Genomic DNA, 27,554 nt, shown 5'->3' with positions numbered 1-27,554 from the left:
AAAGTAAGGAAATCCAAAGTGCCATTAAAACCAGGAGAGGTTCTTATATTTCAGAAGAAGGGATTAATTCAAAAGAAATGACCTCAATGCCATATTTTATTTAGGAACCTTAGAGAGCACTTTGCAAAATAACACATTCTTATAATTTCACCCTCAGATGAGCCAAGCTACGACTGTCAGGGAAGGTGATGTACACTGTAAAAACTGTGATTTGGGTTCATTAATATCTAATAGGAAAGTAATAGTAAGTATTACTCAGTAAAAAACATGTATGTGTTGTTTTAATTAAATCTAAACAAAATTAAACATTTTTGAGATGTTCAGTTATTTAAATTTACACAATTTTGTTTGGGGTAAATTAAGCAATAGTTTGTTGAGCAGATTTAACAAAAATGTATGAGTACCATGAAAAATTAAGAAATCTAATAGATTTAACTATTGAAAGCATTTTCATTTCAATCATTCTACACTTCCACCCGTAGTCCATTGTGCCATGTGCAGGACACACACGGTTCAGCAGTGGATGATCTCCATTTTGTCCGAGGTAAGATTATCTTAATTTGTTCGAATATACAACACGTTTTAAACAATAACGTATAGCAGTTTTAAGTAAAAGTTCTAAACAGTACACTGTAAACCCGAATAAGTTACCAGAACTCAAAAAAATTGAGCCAATCGATTGCCTCAATTTTTTAAAGTTGATCAACTTAAAAGTCAAATTTTTCCAGAACATAAAAGTTTGGATTACATGGTACTTGTATCTTTTGAGAACGGTCAACTCAAATATTTGCCGTTAATATGACTTAAAGTTTCAAGTTTACAAATTTCAAAGGAATAAGTTCACAGAACTTATAAAAAATAAGTACACAACCACAACATTTTTATGTTAACAAAACTCAAATGTTTATTAGTTTGTGTTGTCATTATTTTAAGTACACGTTAGTCAAATATGTTGAATACTTGATACTTAAAAACGTGACTCAAAACTTAAAATTTTTGAGGCAATTGATTGCCTCAATTACACTGAGTATCGGTAACTTAATATGCAAAAGTCATAAAGATCTGCCATTGAACAGTATCTTGCCTGCTCCCTTTTAGCACATTATGTTGAAATTAAATACATTTTTTTTTAAAAAATTAAATAAATTAAAAATAATTAACAAAAACATTTATAAATTAAAATAAGTAGACCAAAAATTGTTTAGTCAGGAAAACTGTCAGAGTAATAAAAAATAATGCCAAATAATAATAAATAATATCAAAATGTGCTTTTGGCTCTCTGGCTAATATCTGAATAAGGCAACAGGGCAGCAATTTGAGTGAATTACAATGCTATTTGTTTTACATTAACCAGTATCAAACAGTGAAATTTAGGTCATCTTGCGCAGCCCACAATGTTTTAGAAATAGTATTACGAAAAACATTAAAACATACAAAACATTAGTGTTGCTTTGCATTATGTTAATGAGAACAAAGGCACGTTGTATAGTTTGGACCTATTGGCTGAACACCTGTAGAGTAATGCAATAACGTTTTGAGGCATTATTTAGATAAAAGGAGAGAACTTTGAACTAGCCTTTTATAATGCTTTACCCTGCATCCTTCTTTCAGATGAGTTCCTACATAACCAAGTCATTCTTGAGGGTCTGTAACCTGGGTGACAGTTTACCACTTTGTAGACCAAGTAAAATCTTTTGAGTAAATTCTAAAGTGTTGGTCAGGGCTTTGGGGTAGCTGAGGTGAAGTGCATCAGTCCAAACATTACCAGGAAGGCTTCACCAAATCTGGGGAGACTGACCACGGCATCACTTTCAATGACGACAGAGATTTTCACAGGTTGGTAGTGAACTGGACTTGTCGTGTCATGGTCACTGATGACAGTGAAGAGGGCCACTTCAACACCATCAAGCTCCAACTCATCAGATTCGTCCTGAATGAATGAAAAAGAGATACTAATCACAATCTAACCCAAGAAATACAACAGACGACATATAATTTCTCATTTTACCAACTCCCGTTGAGATCCAATACCTCTTTTACAAGGGAGACCTGGGTCTCACTGTAAGAGGTGAAAAACAGAAGATCCATGTTCTGCACACATAAATCAGCTAATTCACCAGAGAATCAAGTGGTGTGAGATAGACTGAAACTAAGCTAAAGGAAATACACAGGAAAATGTTTTACTAAACATCTTATCACTTTCAACAAAACACCAATTCAGTTCATTCGTAGTGAGGAGACAGAAAAGACCATACATGGAAACCGTATGGGTAGACTAAACAAAGGTAAGTCCAAACAGTGCATCAAAATACATGTTTGTACTTTGATGCACTGTTTATATACACAGTAGTATCTGTTAGATACTTAAGGACACTCACAGTGCAGGTTCTGAAAAATCCAGAGACATCCTCACGCAGATAGACAGGAAGGGCGTGGAGAACGGTAGTGCGCTTGGTGTGGATATCATGGATTTCCTATTGCCAGATAAAAACAGAATTGTATATACTGGTGAGTTTACTGAACAACAACAACAACAGTCAAATCAGAACATATGTCCACAAATAACCTGTTCACATCTTTAATACAGTCAGACAAATAGCAAACACAAAGTGGACTAATAGCAAAATTCAAAAAGCTCATTTAAATCATTGAACCTGTCCAATGTTCCACTGGTTCAACCTATGAAATGTGTAACAATCTATTATTACCTGTTCATCGTGAATTCTTAGAATTTCAGCCAGGGCATCTGCTGTCTTCCCAGTTTTTGATGCCTTCTGTCTGAATAAGGTCATCAGTCGAGGAAGATGGCGGTCAAGTTCAGCGTAGAATGTATTGGGCAGGTTCTGATTTGTAATCCGCTGAAACTCTGCATACAACTACAGCAAAAGGACAATACAGTTCAATTTGAAGAATCTCGCACACCTTTATAAAGCAGCAAAAAGCTGCCACATGAGTAAGAATTACAATTTTCATTTTAAAGAGAGCTGATCCACATTACCTCAGACTCCATTTTTAGAGCAGGCCAGAGGTCCAAGAGCTCCTTCACTGGTGGGCAGGACATCACTATGGTTTGTCTGTGCAGGGGAAATGTGGTCTCCATCAACTTTCTAATGAGGGGCAGGTTCTTCTCAGCCTTCTTGACTTCTTCAACAATTGCTTGCCTCAACTGGTCAAGGCTTGAAGGATCCTTTCCTTGGGGAAAGTTTGGTAGGAAGTTGACTTCTGCTCGCTTGGGTCTTTTAATGTTGGAATGTGAAGGTTCATTATCAGGATTACTTCTACTTCTTTTTCCAGCATTAACAGTGACCTCCTGACATCCAGCCCGTCTCATCTTGGTCCTATAATTGCCCATCTTAAACTTGATGCTATTTTTCCATCCATTCCAGCCAGTCTCAGATCCTGCTTCCTTCAAGCAGGGATGTTTGGCTACAAGAGCCTCAGCAGCTTTTGCAATCTCTTTATCACTTGGGTAAGCCTTAAAACTATACATAGTAGATGCAAGCTTTTCTAAAATGTCGTGCTTGAGGTCTCTAGTCAGCTTAAGGTGTCTGTTGCTCCTCTCATATTCGGCATTTCCATGTTGAAGTTTCAGTTCAACATCAAATGCAAATGTGGGAACTGGAAAAGGACCTTGAGGCCACCTACTGAGACGTTCTGGAGATGACACATCTGAAAGTAGATCAGTAGATGCAGTAGAGCTGGAGTCTTCTGAAAGTGAGATGTGCACAACAGCTTTTTCTGGCAATTCCTCAATGTCTGCAAGGGAAGTAAGTTTCCCGTCAAAGTCTGGATCTTCATAAAGCAAACTGAAGTCAAGGTCGATTTCCAGCTGTTCTTTTCATCTGATTGGTCAATGTCATGTCAATCACAAATGTAATAATCCAATCAGAGAACAGATGGGTTTGGCTGTCGGAGGGGCGCTTTTTTGAACTGCAGGTCCTTGAAGGGTAATACAGCTTGAAGCTGGAGGATCTCTATATAAATATCCGATAGCAGCTAGGTCCGCTAACTTTCAGCAGCTGTTGAAAGGATAAAGTTGTGGTATATCAGTGGTTAGAAATACCATTATTACTTTAGGATTAGTTTAACACAAAGTCAGGGCTGACCCGGGACCATTGCTGTGAGTCACAGTGCGCAGCATAAAAGTCCTTTCACATCAGACGCAGGATGTGCTACTAATGCTAACTAAAAGCTAAGGATCCAGAATTTGTTGCGCTGGCTGCTGAGCTCTGTGGGTTTTTGCAGCAGCTCTACCTGTACTAGATGCACCTGCTCCTTGTCGTTTCTATATCTGACTTTATGTCCTCTACAAGAGTTTCTGGGTTTTTTTGCTAGTTCTTCAAATGTTCAATAAAAACCTGTATGCTAATTCATAACGAAGAAAGCTTTGTAATGAAGACTGTCATTTCCAAAACACTGCCCGCCCCCCCGCGGTCCGCAGCGCTGTTGAAAAGGCTGTGGAAGTCCCTGTATTAAACACGTAGACCTGTGACACAAAAATCACCAAACTCAGACGACCACAGACTGTTTTCCTTCGTGGTGATGAAGGGAAACGCTGGGTTGGCATGTAAAAGGGCATTTATTCCCTTCAAAGACCTGCAGTTCAAAAAAAAAGCACCCCTCCGACAGGCAAACCCATCTGTTCTCTGATTGGATTGTTACATTTGTGATTGACATGACATTGACCAATCAGATGAAAGGAAGAAAAATAGGGTCAAAATTCGTACGTGTAACTTGCAGGGTTTTTTTGGCTAAGTCCACACACAAATCTTTTTTACACATACAAATCTTTTTTACGCACACACAAATTCTTTTTACACATACAAATCCTGATTTACAAGCACAAAACTGATTTACAAGTACAAAATATTTATGACCACATTTTGAACCCATACTGAGGTCTATCCAATTTATCGGTGTGCTGATATGGGAATGATGTAATCTTGTGATTCAAATACTCCAAAGTGAAGTACTTCAGCCGGATCATCTCTTTAACACAAAGAGAAAGCTCCATGGGAACAATACCTTCCAGAAGATCATGGAGTATATCTGGAGGAAACCCCGTGATTGTGTGGAAGTAATTCAGGGACTCACGCAAAACACAGCCACCTTTAACACCAAAGTGGCTGCTCAAAGTGTCACTTTCTTGAACGGTTTGTACATGTAGGTCATGGCTGGCTTCGGTTCTCTAAGGAAACCTTCTCTCTCTGACTTCAATTACTTGAAACTGTTCAATTGAGCCCATACATAATCTGCAAACATGGCCTGCTCTAAATGACTCTACAAAGCCACCTAATCCATGAGCAGCCAAATTGTCAGCAGAAACACAAAAGATGGTGCCTCTGACATTCTGGCCAACTCTTTCAATGAAGACACCGTCTTGTTCCAGAGTACGAACATCACGCAGCAATGGAGCAAGTACAGCTGCATATCCATACTTACGGAGGTCTGTCACTTTTACCAGTATTGCTAGCTGTATAGCATGTAATGCTGATCGGTATTTTGGTGGTACATTAGCGAGGACCCAATATACAGCGCAAAGTTTGTGAATTTTGCGTGATGTGCCAAGTGGATTGGCAATTTCAAGCTCATCAATATATAGCTGGAGTGGTAGGATGAGATCCCCTGTTGACAGTAAGTCATTTTCAAGGAAATGAGAGCCATCAGAGCATGATGCATATTGATCAGATGCAGTATTTGGTTCAGTAATCTTCTTAAGAATGTCTGTGTTTTTAAACAACTCTTGAATCATTGAAAGGATAGGAACATACATGCTGGTATGTCCAGGTTGATCCAGCTGATACTCCACTGGCATTACACAAGGGTAGTTGCACTCAATAAAGGTTTTTCTGCACTTGGTTGAACTCAACTCAGCACCTTTAGAGGTTGATGTAGACAGAACATTGCAGTCCATGACAGTGGCAACAACTTCACTCAGTGTAGGTTCTGCAATACTGTGACCGTTTCTCTGCAATATGTCACTAACTGCCTCTTTGATCAACGGCTCAGATAAGGAGAAGATCTGATTCAAGTGTTCTACTATTTCTTGAGTAGCCGTGTTTGAGACATGGAGGATAGCCTGCATCTTTAGGAATAAGGAAGACACATTTTTTTTAAGTTGATTTCTTAGACTGTCAGTGTCACACTGATCATCATTCCCCACTTCCGTGCTCTGGCCTGGGCATTCTTCATGCAAGTCACTAGCTACTTCAGAAATACTGGCTTGGAGATTATGGGGATCCTCACTGACAATATCACTTTGAAAGTCTGTTACAAGACTTGCTTGGTGTGCTCTACTTTTATGGGAATTGAATGAAGAGTACACATTTGTGCTATACCTACAATCCTTATATGGGCATGTCACTGTTTCATGATTTTTCAAATGCTTTCTGAGATGACTGAAAAGGCCTGTTTCAGAAAAGGGTTGCTGAAATGTGCATAAAGGGCATTTAAATAACACAGGCCTCTGACTCTGCTCTGCACAACTGCTAAGTTGTGCTGTATGATATCTTGACAAATGAGTACTCAGTGCATTAAGTGTCTGAAATGTACAAATGCAATCAGTGTAGAGGCATGGAAGAGGGCTGATTCGGGAATAGTGGCTGTGCTGCAGCCTGTAGTGTCTAAATAACTGTATTCTGGAGGTGAAGGAAGCTGCGCACAACTTACACTGCCAGATCATGTTGGAAACAAAACAGAACTCCTTATACTTACAACTTAATATAACAGTTAAGTTATATTAATAAGTGATAAATAATAACAATAAGTGAATTACTATTAGCTCACAAAAACATGGTCATGGACTACAGCTAACACTGCTTTAAAATGGCAACCTGTTTTCCTCAAAACAATTTGTTTTATATAAGAATCTATAGGTGGAAAATAGCATAAGTAAAGTTGGTTTAGTAGTTAGTTTAACATATTTTTAAGACAACTCGAGAGCGAGAGCGAGAGAGGTAATTGGTAGAAGAATTCACAAACAAAATGAATTACCTGGTATCTTTATCACATCTCCAGTTCTCTTCCTTGACTCTGTCTTAATTCTTGAAGCTGGAACAGAGAGATCCAAAGGCATAAACTGATGAACAATTAAAAAGCATCCAAACGGTGACAAATTATAAATACTTCCATTTATAATTTTTCCCTGTTAATGATCTTTTCATTTAATCCCCAAAGTGTGAATGCATCTCTAGTCAAGATACTAAAGCCATCGAGCAAATATTACAATACTGAAGAAAAGCAGCAGCACTTGAACTTTAACGGCATGGTTAAATCAACAACAACGCCATTTCTACAAACTAAAGCCTTACTGATGAGAGGTTCCCCCAAACATATGTTATTTGAAATTATTTAATGTGCATACACAGTTAATGTCAAAAATGTCAGGCTCCTCATCACTGCTTCTCTCTCCGAACGATTCTGGTTGTTTTGATTGACAGGTTTGTTTTTTAGGACCTTAGTGATCCAAGAGTGCCAATTGGTTGGCAGAAGTTGATTGACAAGTGATTCCACTAATTAGGCAAAGTGAGAGGAGACGATGCGTGCGCCGTGCTCTTTCATTGGCCCTCTAACTCTGGCTTGTGAACAACGTGGCTCGTCAGAGCAGGTGTATTAGAAGGATGAGTTTCCCGATCATTCTACGGCGTAAAGTGACTGATATATATAAAAAACACCTATCGAGACCGTCGCTCAAACGCCTAATACACCTGCACCACTTATTCGCACATATAGTTTAAAATATAGCGTTTCTAACAAGAAAACGGCTTGAAAGCACTCTCACTGCAGACAGGTATCTCCGCTGTGTAACTGCAGGGACAACGGGCTTGTTTGGACCCAACTATTCTGAGTCCTGAGAGGGGGTTTCAAAATTTAGAGAGATTAAAACACTTTGTTTCATACTAGGCGACCGGGCGCCACCTCTAGAACAAGTAGTGTCTAACTTTTTAAACAGCCTGCGACCCTCATTACAACAACTTAATGCTAGCTCTGCAAGCACAAAGTTTCCTTCGGGGAGAGCAGCAAAGCACATAAAAAACACGGACCCGACATTTCTGCTATTCTTTTCGACACGCACCCAAAATACAACTAAATATTCGTATTTTAACAATAAACTAATATCAACATTGAAAACTTACTGTAAGTCCAGTGATGCTAGTTGCTGCCGTTAGGTCCAACTTTCTCCAGTCGTCCGTGTTGCCTCTTTGGTGCTGTTTCCCGCCCATATACCTTTACTTCTTCTGTGTTTCGTATTTTTTTCCAAATAGCGGTAAACGATCAGTGTATAATGCTCATTAGCGCCGCCTTCCGCTTCGGAGGGTGAATCAGAGATTAACTCGGAATAAAAATTGATTCCTGCAGCTGCTCAACACTTACGGAAAAAATTAAAAAAAGATATATAGGATACATTGATAAGACAATGAATATTAAAATAAATACATTTTGTCTTCCACTAATGCATTTAAGACAATTTGATTTTACTTATTTGGTGAAACACTTTGAGATTTTATTGTATTTTAGCATGTGCTACATAAATTAAGTTTATTATTAAATCCTACCTACTTGAAACAACAAAAATAACAGGACTTATCATTCTTATATGTCCTAACTTAACTGTGTTACGTTGTGCTTAAGTTATGATTTTAAGTGATGCTTACTTAATATAGAAATAGTTCAATTCAATCAAAAATTATTAGTTTCATTTACTCAAAAAGGAAGAACATGTTACACGAACTTGACATATTTAAGTTAACAGAACTTTTTAAAGACTTTGAGTATACACTACTTAATCTATTTAATTACTTTGAACATTCGGGTTTACAGTGTATGATACGTCAAAATTAGATTAATAATGACCACTGTAATGACAGTATCGTATTTTTACGCAAAATGGCATGAAGTGGATTGCTAGCATAAGGTCACTTTCCAAGCCTTCACATCTTTGTTACTTCACAGCTTTCACTAACCACATGTTTTACCATATAAAAAAATATATATCAATGATATATTTCGATGGGCTGTAACCTCCCTCATTTACTTTTAAAATTTTATGAAAAAGTTTCGCACTCAGTGGTGAGTGATGTAGTTAAAATCATTTGTGCGGGATTTTGTCAGTCACAGTTTTTCGAAGCTTTTGTCTCCACGCAGTTTTTCAGTTGTGGTAATTAAGCTAAAGTGGCTCAGTCCAGCGACATAACTGGTTTTCATTTTCATGCTGTCAGAGCCCTGTGACTTTAGTGCAGGCACAGCTCACATAGAGGGATGATGCGAGTTTTCAGTTAAACTTGGTCGTGTATCAGTGAGACCCATGCTCAGTCACGATGTTTATGTTTCTGTAGAACGATCTTCAAGACAAAGGTACATTCAGGAAATAATATAGTAATGCGTGTTTAATCTGACATAAGTCTTTCATAATTTCTATGTTTAACACCCAATGGTGTTTGGATACAGAGATGACATTGTGTAGATTAAAGGACCTCTTTTCAAGTATGGGAAGATATATACAGTATATAAATACATAAATAGTGTTATTTCATGTCATGATCTGTCACCAAATTGGTACAGAAAATAGGGTCTATCCCCTTTTTAATCTAATAAAGAGTTTCATTGTTTTATATGTGAGCCTCACCTTTAAAAATGTTAGTATTAATTCAAATTTGTCTTTAACAATTTGTGTTTGTAAAATTTTTACTTCGGAGAGTGCGATTGTTATTAATGTTGTGTTCTTTTCAGTTGTTTACGGTGGCTGGGAAGTGCAAATCACATTTACAACATCAACAACAAAATAACATTTCCGAAAACACTTTTACATAAAAAAAAAACAAATTAAAAAAATTGACAACAAAATAACATTTCCGAAAACACTTTTACATTAAAAAAAAAAAACAAATAAAAAAATTGACAACAAAATAACATTTCCGAAAACACTTTTACATTAAAAAAAAAACCAAATAAAAAAATTGACAACAAAATAACATTTCCGAAAACACTTTTACATAAAAAAAAACAAATAAAAAAATTGACAACAAAATAACATTTCCGAAAACACTTTTACATTAAAAAAAAACCAAATAAAAAAATTGACAACAAAATAACATTTCCGAAAACACTTTTACATTAAAAAAAAACCAAATAAAAAATTGACAACAAAATAACATTTCCGAAAACACTTTTACATAAAAAAAAACAAATTAAAAAAATTGACAACAAAATAACATTTCCGAAAAGACTTTTACTTTAAAAAAAAACAAATAAAAAAATTGACAACAAAATAACATTTCAGAAAACACTGAAAACACAAGTCCGCAACAAATTAACAAGTCCGCAACAAATTAACAAATCCACAACAAATTAACAAGTGGCTCTTGACGGAACTGATTGTCTGAAATACCGGAAGTGACTCAACGATTAGGCTTACTCCATATTTGTAGCACAGAAAAGTGATTTGTAGTCAGCTAAACGCGGGATGTCAACAAACGTCGAGAAACTAACTCCTCACAGCGCTTCCTTATTACCCTGACGGTGCTCGCTGCACTACATAAGAACTGGAAAATGTTTTGCCCGTTTTGTGGCGTTAGCTTCAGCCTCTTCACTCCTTTTTGTGCTTCCTGTGGACGGTCTCTGGAGCTTTTGCGGGACACAGACCAGGCTGAAGGATCAGACAACCTACAGTACTGCATTCAATATTTCAACGAAGGTCACTCATATAGTGTTATCATGGACATGATGTTAAGTTTGCATGGTGTAAAGATGAGTTTAAGGAGTCTTAAAAGTAAACTCAATAATGCTGGACTTTACCGAAGAAAACATTTTCACTCCAGAACAACGATCATTAACACAATCAGAGCGGAGCTTCAAGGACCTGGGCGATTGTTTGGGTATCGAACAATGTGGCAGGTACTTAAACAAAAGCATCATCTTAAAGTGAAGAGGGATGATGTGATGAAAATACTCCAGGAGCTTAATCCTCATGGATGCCAGATGAGAACACGCAGAAGATTCATTAGGAGAACCTATCATTCGCTGGGACCCAACTACATGTGGCATGCTGATGGTTATGACAAGCTGAAACTAGAGCTGGGCGATATAAGATTTTTTCATATCACGATATGTTTTTTTCATTTCTGGCGATAACGATATATATCACGATATAAGCCAAATAACTATATTTGTAAGATTTAAATGTGCCGTTGCTCACAAGTAAAATGTGAAATAATTAGCAGCTTGTTTTAATTTAAATATTTATTTCCCATAATAAGTTTAACAGGGTAGATGTACTTAAGGAACATGAGACTTCAGTTTCAGATAAATAAAGGCAAATATTGCAAACTACACAAAACACAGCTGCTAAAGCGTTTAAGTTTCAAAATAGAACAAACAAAACAGACTACTAAATTGTCAATTCCACTTAGAAACAAAATTTTAATTCTAAAAATAAATCTTAGTTCGTTTTACAGAAGAACAGACAAAATTGACTAACTTTTGTCAATATCAAATAAACTGAGAACTAAAAGGAAATTCTCAATCTCTCCTTGTTGTATAGCTTAGCTTTTCAAACAGTTTTAACAGTTACTTTAGTCTGACAAAAGCCGAATGACGAATTAACGCTTTCAGTCAGAGATTGAGCATGCACCGGTTTATTGTATTTCCAGACCTGCTTTCGGCACAATTTACAGTGCGCGCTACTCTGTTTTTTGTCAGATTTGAAATAGCCGAAATACCTTCACACTACGGAACTTCTATGGCCCTTCCGTTCGACAATCTCTCCGGCATTGGAACCATCATTGTTTTTTTCTCCGATAACCTTCGCTCACGCTCTCGGTTGATTTTTCTCTAGTCAGCAAACTCATTTCTTTCATTACCCGGGCGGCCCGGCCGCAAAAACAAATACACATGTGCGCCTTGGCACTTGTGCTGTACGTAACAAGTCATGTGACGTTGCGGCTGTGATTGGTTAGGCTCTGCGCTACTTAATTTGGATTGGCTGTTCTTTTTTTTTTTTTTAAGAGGACAAGAGAGATGAGGCCTATCGCAATAGTTACATTTTTCTATCGAGAAAAAGGTATTTTGCAATACATATCGTTATCGTTCTATCGCCCAGCTCTAGCTGAAACCATTCGGTTTGGCCATTTCAGGGTGCATTGATGGATTTTCACGCAAGGTTTGGTGGCTAGAATGTGGACCAACAAATAATAATCCAGCGGTTATAGTTTACTATTACTTGTCATGTGTTGAGAACCTTGGTGTTGTACCGATGAGACTGAGAACTGACTGTGGGACAGAAAACGGCATTATGGCTGCAGTTCAGTGCGCACTACGTCACCATCATGATGACCACTTCAGCGGAGAGTCCAGTCACATGTTTGGTTCATCAACGAATAACCAGCGAAGTTAGAGTCCTGGTGGTCCATATATAGAAAAGGAAGGTAAATATAACATTTGATTTGCCTGATATTTAAAGGTGTAACAAATTTGAATGTTGTGCAAAAGGGCAGCTGTGGCTACAACTGTAGCTTGCCTCCACCAGTGTGTGAATGTGAGAGTGAGTGAATAGTGGAATTGTAAAGCGCTTTGAGGGCCTCGAAAAGCGCTATATAAATGCAATCCATTATTATTATTATTATTATTATAATTACTATTATTATTTCAGTAATTCAACTTAAAAAGTAAAACCGATATTAAATACTCATTACATGCCAAACTAGACATTTTTAGCCCATTTAGTAATTATGATGATTATGATTTGGAACTTAAGAAAAACCCAACTTCAAAATTAGAATATTGTGAAAAGGTTCAATATTTTAGACTCAAAGTGCCACTCTACTATGAGCTAATTAATTCAAATCATCTGCAAAGGGTTCCTGAGCCTTTAAATGGTCTTTCTAATTCAGGAGGACTCACAGGATGGACATGACTGCTGACAGCTATGGGAAAAAAAACATAATTGACACCCTCCATAAGGAGCACCTTAAAAGAAGTTGGATGTTCCCAGAGACTGTCAAAGCACATTAATAGAAAGTTTTGTCTAATGTAAGTGTGGATGAAAGGGGTGTCACATAGTGTAGTGGCTAAGAGCTGAAGGCTGCTACTGAAGCATCCTGGTCTTCCATAAAACCTCAACAGAGCCACAGACTGATAGCATCCACACTGTAAAATCTAATATTGTGTTTAATTAAAAATATTAAGTAGGCTGAACTCAATTTTGATCAATTTGTTATTAGAACTCAATTTAAATAAGTTACCAGTACTTTTTATGCAAAAACGCTGATCAACTCAATTTATTTGAGTTGTCTTAACTTAGAAAAACTAAGTAAGTGGGGAATTTTGCTTCTCAGTGCGGAAGGATGAAAGATGTTTTGAAAATGCCACATCACTACTAGCATGGATCAGTCCGCATGTTCACGGTGCCAGCATTTTTTTCTGTAATATGTTGAGCAAACCTGGAGAAGCTTCAGCTCAAGATATTATTGTTGTCATTGCTGTGGATCTTTACCTGATACACTGGCTTGGTGAGTAAATGTTTACTCTTATTCAAATTGATTTTGTGGCTTCTCTTAGTTTAGCACCAGGTTTATAATCTTGCTAGCTAGTTAGTGTTAGCCTAGCGTTGCTGCTGCCGCTGGGCTCATGTTACTTAAAAATTAACACCACAGCCTTAAAAACCTTATATAAAAATATGTCTGTGAAATTTTCTGTTGATTGTTTGAAATAAAAAAGTGAGATAAGAGCCCAGACAAATTTTTTCGGGAGGTGCAGCTGTTAGGGGTGGGGGTGTGGGGGGTATTTTCAATCCATAGCCCTAACTAACTGTCACGGTATGGCATGGCGGACCGTGGGGGTGTAGGGAATGAGGAGGACCCAGGCGCGGTGCTCTGTGTATAAACAGTGCGTTTATTTACAGTGGTGGAAATAACAACAATAAATCCCCGTGTTTTCCCCGGACTCCCGTGTCGTGTTCTCCTAGTGCTCTCTGCTCCCGTGTCTGCACTCCCAGTGCTCGCTGCTCCTCAGACCTTCCACGCTCCTCCTGCGGGAAACAATAGTGGCAGCTGTCAGGACACTCAACAATGGCAGGCATGCACTTAACAACTGGACCTAAACTGGGTGACTAACATGGAGTCTCACGAAATGATCCCGCGTCGGTGGGAGCTCCAAGACTCTCTTAAGTAGCTCCCCCGACGAGGCCTGATCAGCAGCAGGTGTGTGGCTTTGGGTGTGGCCAGTCCGCCAGCAGGGCCACACCCACCTGGCCTGAAGGCGCCCACAGAGACACATACACACACAGACACATATGCACAAACAGAGAAGGGGGAGCAACACCAAAAATACATAATAATATAATAGGTCCATGACTGCCCAGGGGTCCTGGGTCGCCCAGTCCCAGGACCCTGACACTAACTAACTAACTATATATATCATGTTTAACCTGAGTAGCAAAAGACCGCAGGAGGGTTGAAAACGATACGCCAGGAATTAGCTGTGCTCGCCGGCTCTATCGAGTGTTGACCTCCCGGTCAGCTATCGCGCTGGCGGATAACAAAGCTCTCCAAAAACATCGAAGCACTTTTGCAAATATGTGATATTTTGATACATTAAGTAGATATTTGAGCATTGCACAGCTACATTCTCAGCTGAAAATATTTTAAAAGTGTATTTTGTGACCCAGAAAGGGTAATCTGGGGAAAAGGAGGATCGCATTTGGCCACAGTTGTCGGAGCCTGTGTATGCTTACTTGTGTGTACTTGTGGTCTCGTGGACTTGTGATACGTCGAAGACCAAGTACTGTTCCAATTCAAAGTACACATGAAGCTGAGAACACGAAAAATTCCGGGATGTGTTTTCGCTCCTCCCGTTTTATCGAGCATGTGTCGGTGGTGACTTGTGTGGACTTTGAGGGACTCGGTACAGATAAATATGAAGAATGCATTTCCTCCAAAACTGAAACGCAGCAATGGCGGAGGAGCGCAGCTAGAATAAATATTAAAATATTACTTTTTCTGGGTCACAAAATAAAATTTTAAGATATTTTCAGGCGAGAATGTAGCTGTGTAAAGTTCAAATATCTGCTCGATTTATCAAGACATCACATATTTGCAAAAATGCTCTGACATTTTCGGAGACGTCTATTTTTTTAATGCTTTGTGGCAGCTTTTGAACATCTGTGGCATCTATTAATGTCAAATCTAGCCTTTCTTTAACAACATAAGCAAACTGCTTTGATATTTAACCGACTTTTCTGTTTAATTATATTTTAAATAATAATAATAACAATAGTATTTGTTTTGTTAAAAAATGTGTTTAAAAGCAAGTTTTGTTGTGAAAGCTATAATCCAGATTAGTGGCCTGTTAAATGGTTAAAGTCCATGTTGGCTTTATAATTGAGAATAAAGTAATACAGCTTGTCCTTCTAAAGAATTAAGCTAAATTCCACAGTTGAATCATAAGAAACATTATGTTACATATAAACCCTGCCATATGTTAGATCTGGTCATTTTGCTTATTAGAAAGTTTATATATTGGAAGTTAGCTTTTAACAAGCATGTAATGATTATATTTAAATTTGGTGGTCTTGTTTTAAACACATATCACTTTAGGCCTAAACTGACAGTGCCAATACCACACATTCAGACACAGTAGTAGATGATGTTTTTAATACTATATGTGTTAGTCTAATTTGGTTGTAGGGGGTCTACATTGACCTTCTGTGTTGTAAGTTATAATGATTGCACAGCCATTAAGGATCAGATCAGCTTCTAAAAAAATGTTCTGTTTTTTCTCCCTCTGCTTGCTTCTTACTGTCTTTGAGACTCGGAACCAGCACTCCTGCTGTTGGACAGAAGGACATCAACTCAGTGGTAAGTATTTTGGTTTTCCAATATATTAGCAATTGTCAGTGACATTTATATTAATCAGGCTGAACTTTAATCATACTTTAGATCAGCTTTTTTTACTTATTGTTTTATTTGTGCTTTGGTTTGGGGAAGTTGTTTCTTTACTGATCTTTTCCTGTCTTCTGTTATTAGACTTGAGATATGACTGCACTATGCTGTTGCTGATGACTCCATTTAATTCTACAAGACATGCTGTGTAAGTAAAGAAACAACAACAGTTTGGTCTGCATTTCTTGAAAGATCACATCCCCTAAACTTAGTTTAGAGGGTCTACACTGTATATAGTGAAGTCTGCAAGTTTTTGAACAGCAAAATTTGTTTTGTGCCCAAATCATTTTGCAGATCATTAGAATGAAAGTTATAGGCCATGTTTGCATATCCCTTTTTAAAATGATGCTTTCATGACAATATTGTATGTTGGGTGGTGGTCAGGGCTAACCAGACTGACAAGTGGGACATTGAATGTCACCTCTCCGGTGGGGAGGGAGTCTGAGATTGTCTAAATTGGAGTCTGTTCTATACCAAATGCAGAAAAAAATGTTTTAAGAAAGCAATTAAGTTCATGTTCCAAAAAATATGATTGTTTGCTTGCAGGACACCAGGAGAGAGGAGTCCTCCGTCACAGATGGTGTGGTCAGTGAAGATGGTCGCCTGCAGGTTCAAGCTCATTGCATCTCCAACCCACATCCACTGCCACTGTACTTAAGGGAAGTTAAAGACTTTCTTCTGCACTTACATTTGGATCACCTAAATCCATGACAGTCATTCAGGCAGTAATGCCTGAACTGGAAACAAGCCATCCTTAAAATATTACAACATTCCAGCTCCTGTGTTGGAATGAAAAACAAATGTGTTGTTTATATTAGAGACTGCACTTGTGACAGAACAATAAATATTTTATTTTGATTATATAAGTAATGTAAGTACAAAACAAAGTTGTGGTAGGCATAAACTTCGTTTCAGAATAATTAAATCTGAGACTTTGTTTCATTGTAAGATTATTACGGAGCCCCGCAAGTGACATGGGAGAAAAAAAAATTACGATGAACTTTTGTGAGATCTCGCAAAAGTTTATCGTTTTAGCCGCATTTGGAGGCCGCCAGCTCGAAGCCGACTGGGAGGTCGAGGCACGATGTGCCGGGAGAGCGGTGTTCCCCCCGGCTGTAGTAGGTCTCGACCTCCCGTTAGCTTCGAGATGGTGGGTGTCAGACATCTCCAAAAATGTCGGAGCACTTTTGCAAATATGTGATGTCTTGTAAACTGAGCAGATATTCGACGTTTACACAGCTACATTCACGCCTCAAAATATCTTAAAAGTATATTTTGTGACCCAGAAAGAGTAATATTACAAGTAGCTGCCGCCATTGTTGGAATTCAACTTTTGCGAGATCTCGCAAAAGTTTTGCGAGATCCCGAGTTTGTTTTGTGAGATCTCGAGTTTGTTTTGCGAGATCTTGCAAAAGTTTTGCGAGATCCCGAGTTAGTTTTGCGAGATCTCGCAAAAGTTCATCTTAATTTGTTTTTTTCTCCCATGTCACTTGCGGGGCTCCGTAGATTATAACAGTGATGGCAGTATAATTGTTTGTTGTTCAGCGCAACAGTGTCCAGTATGTTGGCTGTTATACTTTGTTGCGTTTGAAAATAAAAGTTGGGCTGATTTTAACATCATTACAAAAAGTGTTGTTAATTATTTTTAATCATATTCAGGTTACCACAAATTGTTTTTTCATTTAGTTGAACTTGAAATTTTTGTCAGTAGGTAAACAATTAGTATTGTACAGTCGGAAATATCAAGTTATTCTTAATACTGCATACTTGCAATGAATAAGTTGTCCTAACAGTCGTCTTAAGTAAGCTTTACTTAGTTTTTTTGAGGCAACGAGTTTGCATATTTTTTTTGAGTTCTGGAAACTAAATAGGTTTTTACTCTGTACTCATAGTGAATAAATTGCCTTAACTTAGTCATCTTAAGTAAACTTTACTCAATTTTTTTGAGGCAACGAGTTTGCATAGTTTTTTGAGTTCTGGGAACTAACGAGGTTGTACAGTGTACTCAAAATGAGTAAGTTGCCCTAACTTAATCATCTTAAGTAAAACTTAACTCAATTTTTTTGAGGTAACGAGTTTGCATAGTTTTTTTGAGTTCTGTGAACTAATTAGATTTTACAGTGCATGCCACGCTGCATGGAGGCAGTAATTTATGCAAAAAGGACCCAAACAAATAGAACATACAAATTGTTAGACTTTGAATTTGGGTTTTTCATAAGTTCTACATCTTAATCATTAACATTATAACAAATACTTGAAATACCTCACTTTGTATGTAATGAGTCAATATCGTTAATTTCACATTTAATTGGAATTACTAAAATAAATTAACTTTTGCACATTACTCAAATGTTTTAGGGTTTTGCCTGTATGCAATCCCTTTCGATAGAAAACATTTAAACTGACTGGAGTCTATATATGATTCAGTTAAAATGAACTGTAAAGTGCCATGCGATGACGTGTTGTGAAATGATGCCATGTAAACAAACAAAACTATTTCTAAACTTTTTTTTTTTTTTTACCAATTTCTGTAGGGCTCAGTTTTGGATGGAGCTGTTTGCGGATCTTAGAGACGCTGGACACTTCAATGGAAGTCACGAGCACCAGTGCCTTTTGAGATTTTACTTCACTGACATTGTTCAGAAGGATCTTGATGAATGTGTGAAGCTGTGGAACACTCATCGGATTTGTCCCTCAAGAACAGCTTCATGTCCAGGAGGTGTACCAAATGAACTGTACTACCTACCCCACAGGTAATGGATAATAATGATCAAATAATTACTTTATGTGTAAACCTATATTAATGCAATTGTCTTCCATTGACCACAGATACGGCTCCAGGGACTGTGGATTCCTGATTCAACAGTCTGAACTGGACGCTTTTCCTGAGTCTAGGCTGTCAGTAGTTGTATGTGGGGACTCAAACATACAGGAGTATCTGAATTTTGTAATGGAGCAAAATCATTTTCAAAAGCCAGTCTGCTGGGAGTCTGCCACTGAACTTTACATGAAGTTATTAGAAATTGCACATTTCTAAATAAATTGCTTTTTGTTGTTTTTACCAAAACCTAGAGCATATGCTGTATTTGTGGACTAGGCTACATGAGTTGGCTGAAGATGCCAAAAGTTTAAGTTTGTGTTTGTAAAAGCACATTCTTACTGCAATGTCTTGCTAATTCTGGTCCCTGTTTAGCTGATGGAAGTTGAGATACAGTCCTGAACATTTAGATAAATAATAAATAAAACCAAAATCAAATCTTGCACTGTATTGTGTGTTTATTACAACTTTTAAGAGTAGAACACAGTACACTGTTGGGGTGCCTGGGTCGTCGACCCAGAGTTCTGAGTGTTCATTTTTATTGTACTTTGATTTTTGCCTTTATTTATCATTTCTAGTCTTTTGGTTTCTTTGTCAGAGTTGTGCTTTCTGGTTTCTGTTCTGTTCCATAGTTGCTGTATCCCTGTGTCAGTCTACGTCTCTGTTCCCTCTGTTGCAGTGCTTGCCTGTGAGTCTGTGTCTGTAAGTTCAGTCTGTGTTATGTTTCCTGTTTTACTTTGAAAGTCCGTGTCTCATGTTAATGTGTCTGATTGTGCTTCCTTTGTCTCGTTAGGCCCGAGTTGCCCCAGCTTTGTTTCCCTTCTGTTACCCATTCCCTGATTGCTCCCCCTGTGTATTTAAGCCCTGTGTTTCTCTGTGTCCGTGTCGCAATCTACTGTCTACTATGCTGTGTGTTCTGTCTGCCAGCCTGCCAAGTTAGTTCATTTTGTATTCTAGTTCAGCCAGTTTTCTGTTTGCTGTCCAGCATTAAAGCTGTATTTAAGTTCACCTTTTGTTTCTGTGAGTCTGCATTTTGGGTCCTTTTCCTGCCTGCACACAGGCTTCCCATGACATACACCTTTAAATGCCTTTACTTTTAGCAGCACTGTCAAACCTTTGAACAAATCAAGTCAAGCCACTGTATTTTAAATCTCCTTTGAACAGATGTACCTACATTTTAGAATAAAAAACATGCTCAAATAGATAACTGATTACTGGGTAAGTCCCGTAGCAAAAAACCTACAGAATCTACAATGTAATGCCAAGAAGAAGCAGCTGTAAGTGACTGGGTTATCTAATAAAACTACAATAAACTACCGGTAAACTATAATTGATTTGTGCTGTACCACCAGCATGTGCCACCTTCTCCTATTCATAACGGGCGTTTATCAATATGCGTACTTGTGCGTACTTGCGTTCTCGTGTACTCGTGATACGTCATCAGTCGGAGACCAAGTACTGTTCCAATTCGAAGTACGCATCACGCCGAGAACGCGAAAAAGTCCCGGATGTGTTCTCGATCCGCCCATTTTATCGAGCATGCATCGGTGTAGACTTGGGACAGCTATATATCCCAGAATGCATTTCGTCCAAAACTCAACAGCGGACTCCCGGCACATCGTCCCCCCCCCGGTCTTCTCACTACTCAGGTTAAAGAAACTCCAGCAGCTGTCTATAGTATTAAGTGTCCACTAGAATAGAAATAAAAGCGTTCTAACATCTCACCTGCTTGTATATATTAAGGTATGTACACGTATGTACATGTACACTATTTTTATTAATAGAGGTTTCACTACTGAGGTTAAAAATGATATATAAGTCACTTAGATCACTTCTAAATGTTAATGTTTGGTTTATTTCAGTGTTTTATTTGTTCCTGAGTAAACCGGTTTGGCTGTGATTAAAGTTAAGCTTCATAACATGTTACTTACAGTTAAATTAAGAGGGGACGGCAGTAAAAACTCCGGACCTGTGACATCATCACGTACGCTGGTGTTCCGACTGTACAAATCACGAGTCCGTGCTCGCGTACTTGAGAATTGAGAAACGGCCCACGAGTCCGTGCTCGCGTTCTCGGCAGGTACGTACTCCCGTGCGTTCTCGGCGAGTACGTACTCACCGAGCACGCGAGTACGTACTCGCGTACTTGGGCATTGATAAACGGCCAACATCTTGGAAAAAAAAATCTTGTCTTAAAAACTTCAGAAACAAATCAAACAGCAGGTTTGAACTACAAGGCCAGACATCCTAGAAACAACCAAATCATAGGGAGTTCTGAATTCCAAAATCCATGTTGGACTTAAACACGGAATATGAGGTTATCATTGGTAGTTTCAATAAGTTTAAGCATGTATTTGCCATCGGGAACAAAGAGTCATCCAGGAACTGTAGGCTTGGTAGTGGATCTAATCCAGAAGGGGGCAGTGATGTTAGCCCAGTTGCAAACATCAGAACATCGCCCACCGACACAGCAGTTTGTGATTCTGCAAAAAAAAAAAAAATTATATATATATATATATATATATATATATATATATATATATAAAAAATTCAACACATTGTCTTGTAATGAGTACTAAAAGAAATACTGGTATAAACCTTCACAGTCAAGCAGATAGTCTGACCAGTAGCCCACAGTTTGACTCTCCAGATGTCTCCTGTTACTTCCAGATGGGCTGAAGTCAGGTTTGAAAAGTCTCTCAAGTTCAAGAGCTGTGAGTTTCTTTTTCATGTGACACAGGACCGGGGAAAGCAAAGTAGGGTGTTGCTGGAGTGCACTCAGGAAATTAAGTGCTGAAAGACCCTCTTTAAATCTTAAGAATGAGGAGAACTTTGTGTCATTTACCAGTTCATAATACATGCACAAACTCTGGAGAAACTTTGAACTTTGGAAACCTTGGAGAATGTGAAACATTTCAGTCGGAAATTATGCACAACACCGTCATAACAATAATTCTATATTCTCACCTGTCAATTACAGATGAGTTTCGAGCAATTATATACCACCGGAGATAGTCAGGCACAATGTCTTTCTTTTCCTCAACTGTGGAAACATGCCTTAGACAACCAGCCACCTGTTCATAGTACTGTGTTTTATGACAGTGTCACGCAGGACATCCACTGAACCAGCACTGTCGATCTGAAAAACCCATAAAAATGGACATACACAATGTAAGCTTACGTGTCTGATTTTCATTCCTGTTTTTTCCCTACACAAAGAAAGAATATTTTAATTTCATACAGATGAAGAAGCTATAGTTCTATCCTGCATTCAAATCCTGCGCTGTCCTCACCTCTTGTAAAGCTTTCCCTATTTCGTCATCTGTGACTGAGGCAACTGTTGCTTTTACTGAAGTCTGGCCTGCAAGATAATGTACCAGATCTTCTGACAGGAAATGGGGCCCTGGACCTCCATGCACAACTGACACGGCTATCATCTTTCCTGCTAGGTAGTATTCATCCTCCCTTACAGCTGTGAATAAATACAGTAAATGATAAAATCTCTCACACACACCTCTCTCTCTCTCTCTCTCTCTCTCTCTCTCTCTATCGATCAGATCCGATCGATGTCAGATCCGATCGATGTCAGATCGATCGAAATAATCCAAAAAATTATTATGAGTTGCTTCTGATAATAATTCAAAACAAATTGATTTACAAGTCCAAAAAAGTCTTTCAATTAAGTTTATCAAACATCTGACCATTGCATACCCTTTGCATTGTAGACGAGGAATCGATGTCCTTCTGGTCCATCAAAAATGGGACAATCTTTCAGGTGTTTCATTAGCAGACTCAAAAACTCTCGTTTTGGGCCACCTGCATCAAGTCCTTCTAGAATTCCAGCATCATCAGTAAATTTAACCAGCATGTCATTGGTTTCAGCAGTAGCGGTTTTAGATACGGGCGACACGGGCGGTTGCCCGGGGCGGCATCGTGGTGGGGGGCGGCATCACGAGCATCGGCAAAAAAAATAAATAAATAAAATTGCTGCCCCGACATCATGCCAGCGCATATTGGGGATGGCATAGGCACCGATCGGTTTTCTATCGTCCATTTGCTGGGAGTAAGGGCGCCCTCCGTTTGCGGGGTGCGCCTGCTGCTTGCGGCACAGGGAGGAGAGGGCGGGGCGGCGGGGGATTCTCTGGCTGGCTGGAGCGGCATCTAATATCCAACTCGCAAAATAAAACAAAATAAAAACAAACCAACAAACACGAAAACACCAGACATTATGATACAGACTTATAATTTGCGCCGACGTTTTTCTATACACGAAAAGTGAGCGCGAGAGCCCTCGGTGCGCCTGCTCGCTGCTGAAGTCAAAGTAAACTTTATTGTCATCTCCGCTACATACAGTCCAGTATATAAAGAGACGAGACGACGAGGCTCCAGTTACAGCAGTGCAAGTAAACGAACAATAAATATTTCAGAGTAAAAAAAATAATATACACTTTAGGACTAGGGGTAAAGGGATCAATAACAATTTAAAATGTATATTTTATATTTTGTTGATTTAAAGTCTCACACACAACCCGCTTTTTTTTAAAGTTTAAATAAAGAGAAAAAAGAGGAGGAGTGTAGCGACTTCCACAGTCGCTAGAGGCCGGGGATGGAGCCTGCCTATTTGCCTGAGCGCTGTCAACTTTACGCAATAATGCGAGAGGTGGAATTGCTTGCTTGTTTATTAAAGTGCTTGAAAAGTTTACAGAGCAATGTGATCGGCTCGCGATTCAAACTCTTAAAACATCACAGGCTCTAATGCAACAAGGGGAAACTCGTTGTGCTGCGGTCAACAAACACTACGGCTACCCAGCCCTCCTCTCTGTCAAAATCAAACCAGTGAAAGACAGACTGACAACGGCCTCTTAATGTCACCGCTAGCACCCACGTGACTCCCGTTACACATCACCATAGCAACCAAACAAATGAAAACCCAGTGATCATTAAAATTCAATACATTTAATTATGGCTCCTACAAGGAGAAACGAGCAAAAGAAACAGGTAAGCAGATGTGTCATTGGATAATGGCAGGTCATGTATCCTAAAACATTAAGAATCAGAATACTTTATTAATCCCTAAGGAAATTATGTGGGTTACAGTTCCTCCAAGAAGAAATGTTAAAAATAGTAACAGTAAGAGACTAAACTCCAAACAATATATACAATAATATAATATTAATTAGTCAGTGTCAATTGTTGATTTGTCCTGTTCTCATTGTATGACGAATTATGATGTCTGTTTAGTAGCCGTTTGCATACTATGCATACTCTCTCTCTCTCTTCATATGTGTGTGTGTGTGTGTGTGTCTGTGGGGGGGGGCGCGCCAGAGGGAGTGTTCGCCCAGGGCGCCAAACAGGCTAGGACCGCCACTGGGTTTCAGAGTATGACAACCGCCTGAAACCCCTGACTGCTCCATCCCAGGCATTTGCTCTTGAGATGTTGAATCTGCTGACACTTCCATGATGAATAGCACAGGATAAGTTTGCAATGATGTCAGGTAGAGTAATGTTAACGTCTTCCCTGTAATCTCAAAAATGAAAGACAGAATGCAGGACTACACAATTTAGCGTTGTTATTTTAAGTAGTATTTGATATTTTACATTGCTCTGTAATCAATCGGTGAAGCAACTTCAACCAGCTCTTCATCCTCGTCCTCAATGCAGGGGGCACACAGGTCTGCATATTTACTGTGGAGAAATTATAATTCCAACATTAGAACAACTTCTATTCACCCTTTGATTATCTTCACCCATTTCACAAACCCAAACGTGTACTGTAGTTACAGGTTTAAAATTACATATAAGACACAATTTTATTTACCTATAGAGACTCATGACTGGATTTGTTTCTTTTTGGTGATCAAGATCCTCTGTATCAGATATTACAATCTGAAAAACACAACAACAACAAAAATTGCATACTGTACATAAACATACATAGCATTGTATTAGTTCAACAATAGCAAAAACCTCATGCTGACATAAATTGCCCAAGTACCTGACATGGCTGTATGGTAGATGAAGGTCCTGGAGCATGTCTGAAACAGAATACAAGTATTGGAATTAAAATGTCCAGATAAGTAGCTCATACAGTTTAATATTATTTATGATACCAACATTATAAAAAGGCTATGAAACCAATAAATATTTATATTAGGGCGGGGCAATAAAACAACAACAATATGTATTGCAATATACATTTTTCTCAATAGAAACATGAGACTATTGCAATAGAGCTATCCATCCATCCATCCATTTTATATGCCGCTTATTCCTCTAATCCCTCTTTTTTTCATAGACATCAGAATAGTCAATCCTTATCAAGTAGCGCAGTGCCGACCCAATCGCTCTGGGAACAGCGTCATGTCCAGTTACCTGCAGCACAGTGAAGTAGCAGCACCACACGTGGAGATGTTCGGGCACCATTTACATCTAAACCAACCATTAAAATAAATATACAAGGAGAGATTAGGAGAATTTGCTTTTAGTTCTAAGCTTATTCATTTGATATTGACAAAAAGTTTGTCAATTTTATGTCTGTTCTCCTGTAAAACTTACTGTGAACTAAGATTTATTTTTAGAATCGTTTTTTTTTGTTTTTAAATGGAATTGACCAAGCAATTGAGTGATCTGCTGTTTGTCTTTTGAAACTAGAAAGCTTTAGCCCTGACATTTTATTTAGTTTTTAACATGTACCTTTTTTTAGTTATCTGAAACGGATGTAATATGTTAGTACATCCGTCTGTCTGAACTTATGACAGGAAATAAATATTTAAATCAAAACAAGCTTCTGAGGATTTCACATCTTACTTACGAGCAACGGCACATTTAATTTGTACAAATCTAGCGGTTTATATCGTGATGTATATCAATATCCCCTGAAATAAAATAAAAAAATATTGTGACATGAGAAAATATTATATTGCCCAACTCTAATATATAGCAGAAAAAGCTCTGAAATAACTTACTCCTTCTCTGCATGTTTATCATTAGGAGTACTCTGGTCTTGTGGTTTGAAAAACTAAGATGAAAAATATGCACTTTTCAAAGCTTTTACCAACTTCGTATCACATTTAGATAGTTCATCAATACTTTAAAAAAAAATAAAAAAATTTTTTAAAGAACATATAATCACACAATGAAAATAATCCACCCATGGAGGTTACAGAATTATGATTATTATAGAGAAAAAAAAATAGAGCACTCAGAGGCCATGCACCTCTGCCAGGGCCACTCACAGGCCTCTGGCATATGGAGGACCACAAGAGCCACGCGCATCGAAATAAAAAATTCTGTGCTTAATTTTAATAAACTGATTTTTAAAATGCTTCTCAGTCTTCATTTCAAAAAACATTTTCGAATTGCACTTTAATAAACTGCATTTCAAAATCCTTTTTCGAATTCCACTTTAATAAAAACATTTTCGAATTGCACTTTAATAAACTGCATTTCAAAATCCTTTTTCGAATTCCACTTTAATAAAAACATTTTCGAATTGCACTTTAATAAACTGCATTTCAAAAAACATTTTCGAATTCCACTTTAATAAACTGCATTTCAAAAACCTTTTTCGAATTGCACTTTAATAAACTGCATTTCAAAAAACATTTTCGAATTGCACTTTAATAAACTGCATTTCAAAAACCTTTTTCGAATTGCACTTTAATAAACTGCATTTCAAAATCCATTTCCCTTTCCTGTTCGCTCAGGGATTAACATGTGGATTAGCAGTTGGATTAGCAGTTGGATTAACAACTTCATTTTAAAAATCCTGCTGCTATTCAAATTAGCCACACCGTGGGATGTAAGGAGCTCTCTGATTGGTTGGTCAGACACAGGCTGTCTGCCAGCCTGGATTTTTCTAGCTCATAGCTTCTCCCTGCTACGAAGCGTGTGTGCTTGTACAAAGGCCGTTCAGCCTCGGGATTTACACTCGGCTCGACACGGATATGTGAAGAATGAAGGGACCCTGCAGCGAAACGGAGAGCGCAACCTCTGACTGAGTGCCTGTTTTCGCAGTCTGACCACCTGTTGAAGGTAACGTGCTAACATGGCTAACGCTAGCATCACCACACGTAGCTCCGTTATTTTAAGGTCATTTTAGCGTATGAAAGTTTTACGTCGCAGCTATATGAGCTCGCTACGTGTTTTGTAAGCTGCTGTGCTCTTCACAAATAAAGCTGGAAGCAGCTCAGACTATTAGAACCTGCTCTGAGACCTGTTACATTTATATAGTGTTAGAGCAATGGCTGCAACCTACAGCCTTTAAACTAGCGATTACAATGCTGACAGTAAACTCGTCAGTCCAGATGTTACCACATTACTTTGTGATACTTAGAGTTAAAACAACTGAGACAGGCTGATTAAAATAACAGCTGTCAGTTCTCTCATTCCTTATATCAAGACTGGAGATCACACTACTGATTTCAGTTCATTTAATATGTGAGTGCACAGATTCATTCTCAGCTGGACATAAATGATGATCAAAGGTTGTATATATGATGAATTCATCAAATCCCAGCCTCTAACACAGTGTGCTGAATCTTAGCTTTGAATGTCCAGTATATTCTAATCAGTGCAATTTAAGCATTCACTGAACCTACAGTATCTACACCTGTGTGGTACATGTTGTAAAGATACAGATAATGAAATTTAATTATTAATACAATATACATCATGAGAAACAAAAGCTGAAATTGATTCAGTTTAGTACTTTTCTCTGTATGCTCTGTGATTATAAAGGCCTTAAATTCTGTGATATATACTATAAATGATTTTCACAGAGGTCTTAAAGTACTTAAATC

At 38.1% G+C, this 27,554-nt stretch overlaps 1 protein-coding gene across 1 annotated transcript; it reads right to left on the bottom strand.

Annotated features, from left to right (window-relative positions):
• Positions 1-1,717: 1,717 nt before the first annotated feature.
• LOC134615958 (uncharacterized) lies at positions 1,718-3,331 on the bottom strand. The gene is made up of 4 exons (XM_063460643.1): positions 2,999-3,331; positions 2,709-2,876; positions 2,379-2,474; positions 1,718-1,930 (listed from the first exon to the last, which is right to left on the bottom strand). The coding sequence occupies exons 1-4, from the start codon at positions 3,329-3,331 to the stop codon at positions 1,718-1,720; spliced, it is 810 nt and encodes a 269-aa protein (XP_063316713.1).
• Positions 3,332-27,554: the final 24,223 nt, after the last annotated feature.

This window comes from Pelmatolapia mariae, linkage group LG17, assembly GCF_036321145.2.
Source record: "Pelmatolapia mariae isolate MD_Pm_ZW linkage group LG17, Pm_UMD_F_2, whole genome shotgun sequence".
Classification (NCBI taxonomy): domain Eukaryota; kingdom Metazoa; phylum Chordata; class Actinopteri; order Cichliformes; family Cichlidae; genus Pelmatolapia; species Pelmatolapia mariae.
The sequence above is the reverse complement of the archived record's forward strand: the minus strand, read 5'-3'. Positions and strand labels throughout refer to the sequence as shown.

Coding starts and splice junctions, on each gene's coding strand:
- LOC134615958 (XM_063460643.1), bottom strand. CDS start 3,331: ATGAGACGGGCTGGATGTCAGGAGGTCACTGTTAATGCTGGAAAAAGA. Junction 2,475..2,708: donor TAAGAATTCACGATGAACAG/GTAATAATAGAT, acceptor ATCTGGCAATAG/GAAATCCATGATATCCACAC. Junction 1,931..2,378: donor GATTTTTCAGAACCTGCACT/GTGAGTGTCCTT, acceptor TCATTCATTCAG/GACGAATCTGATGAGTTGGA.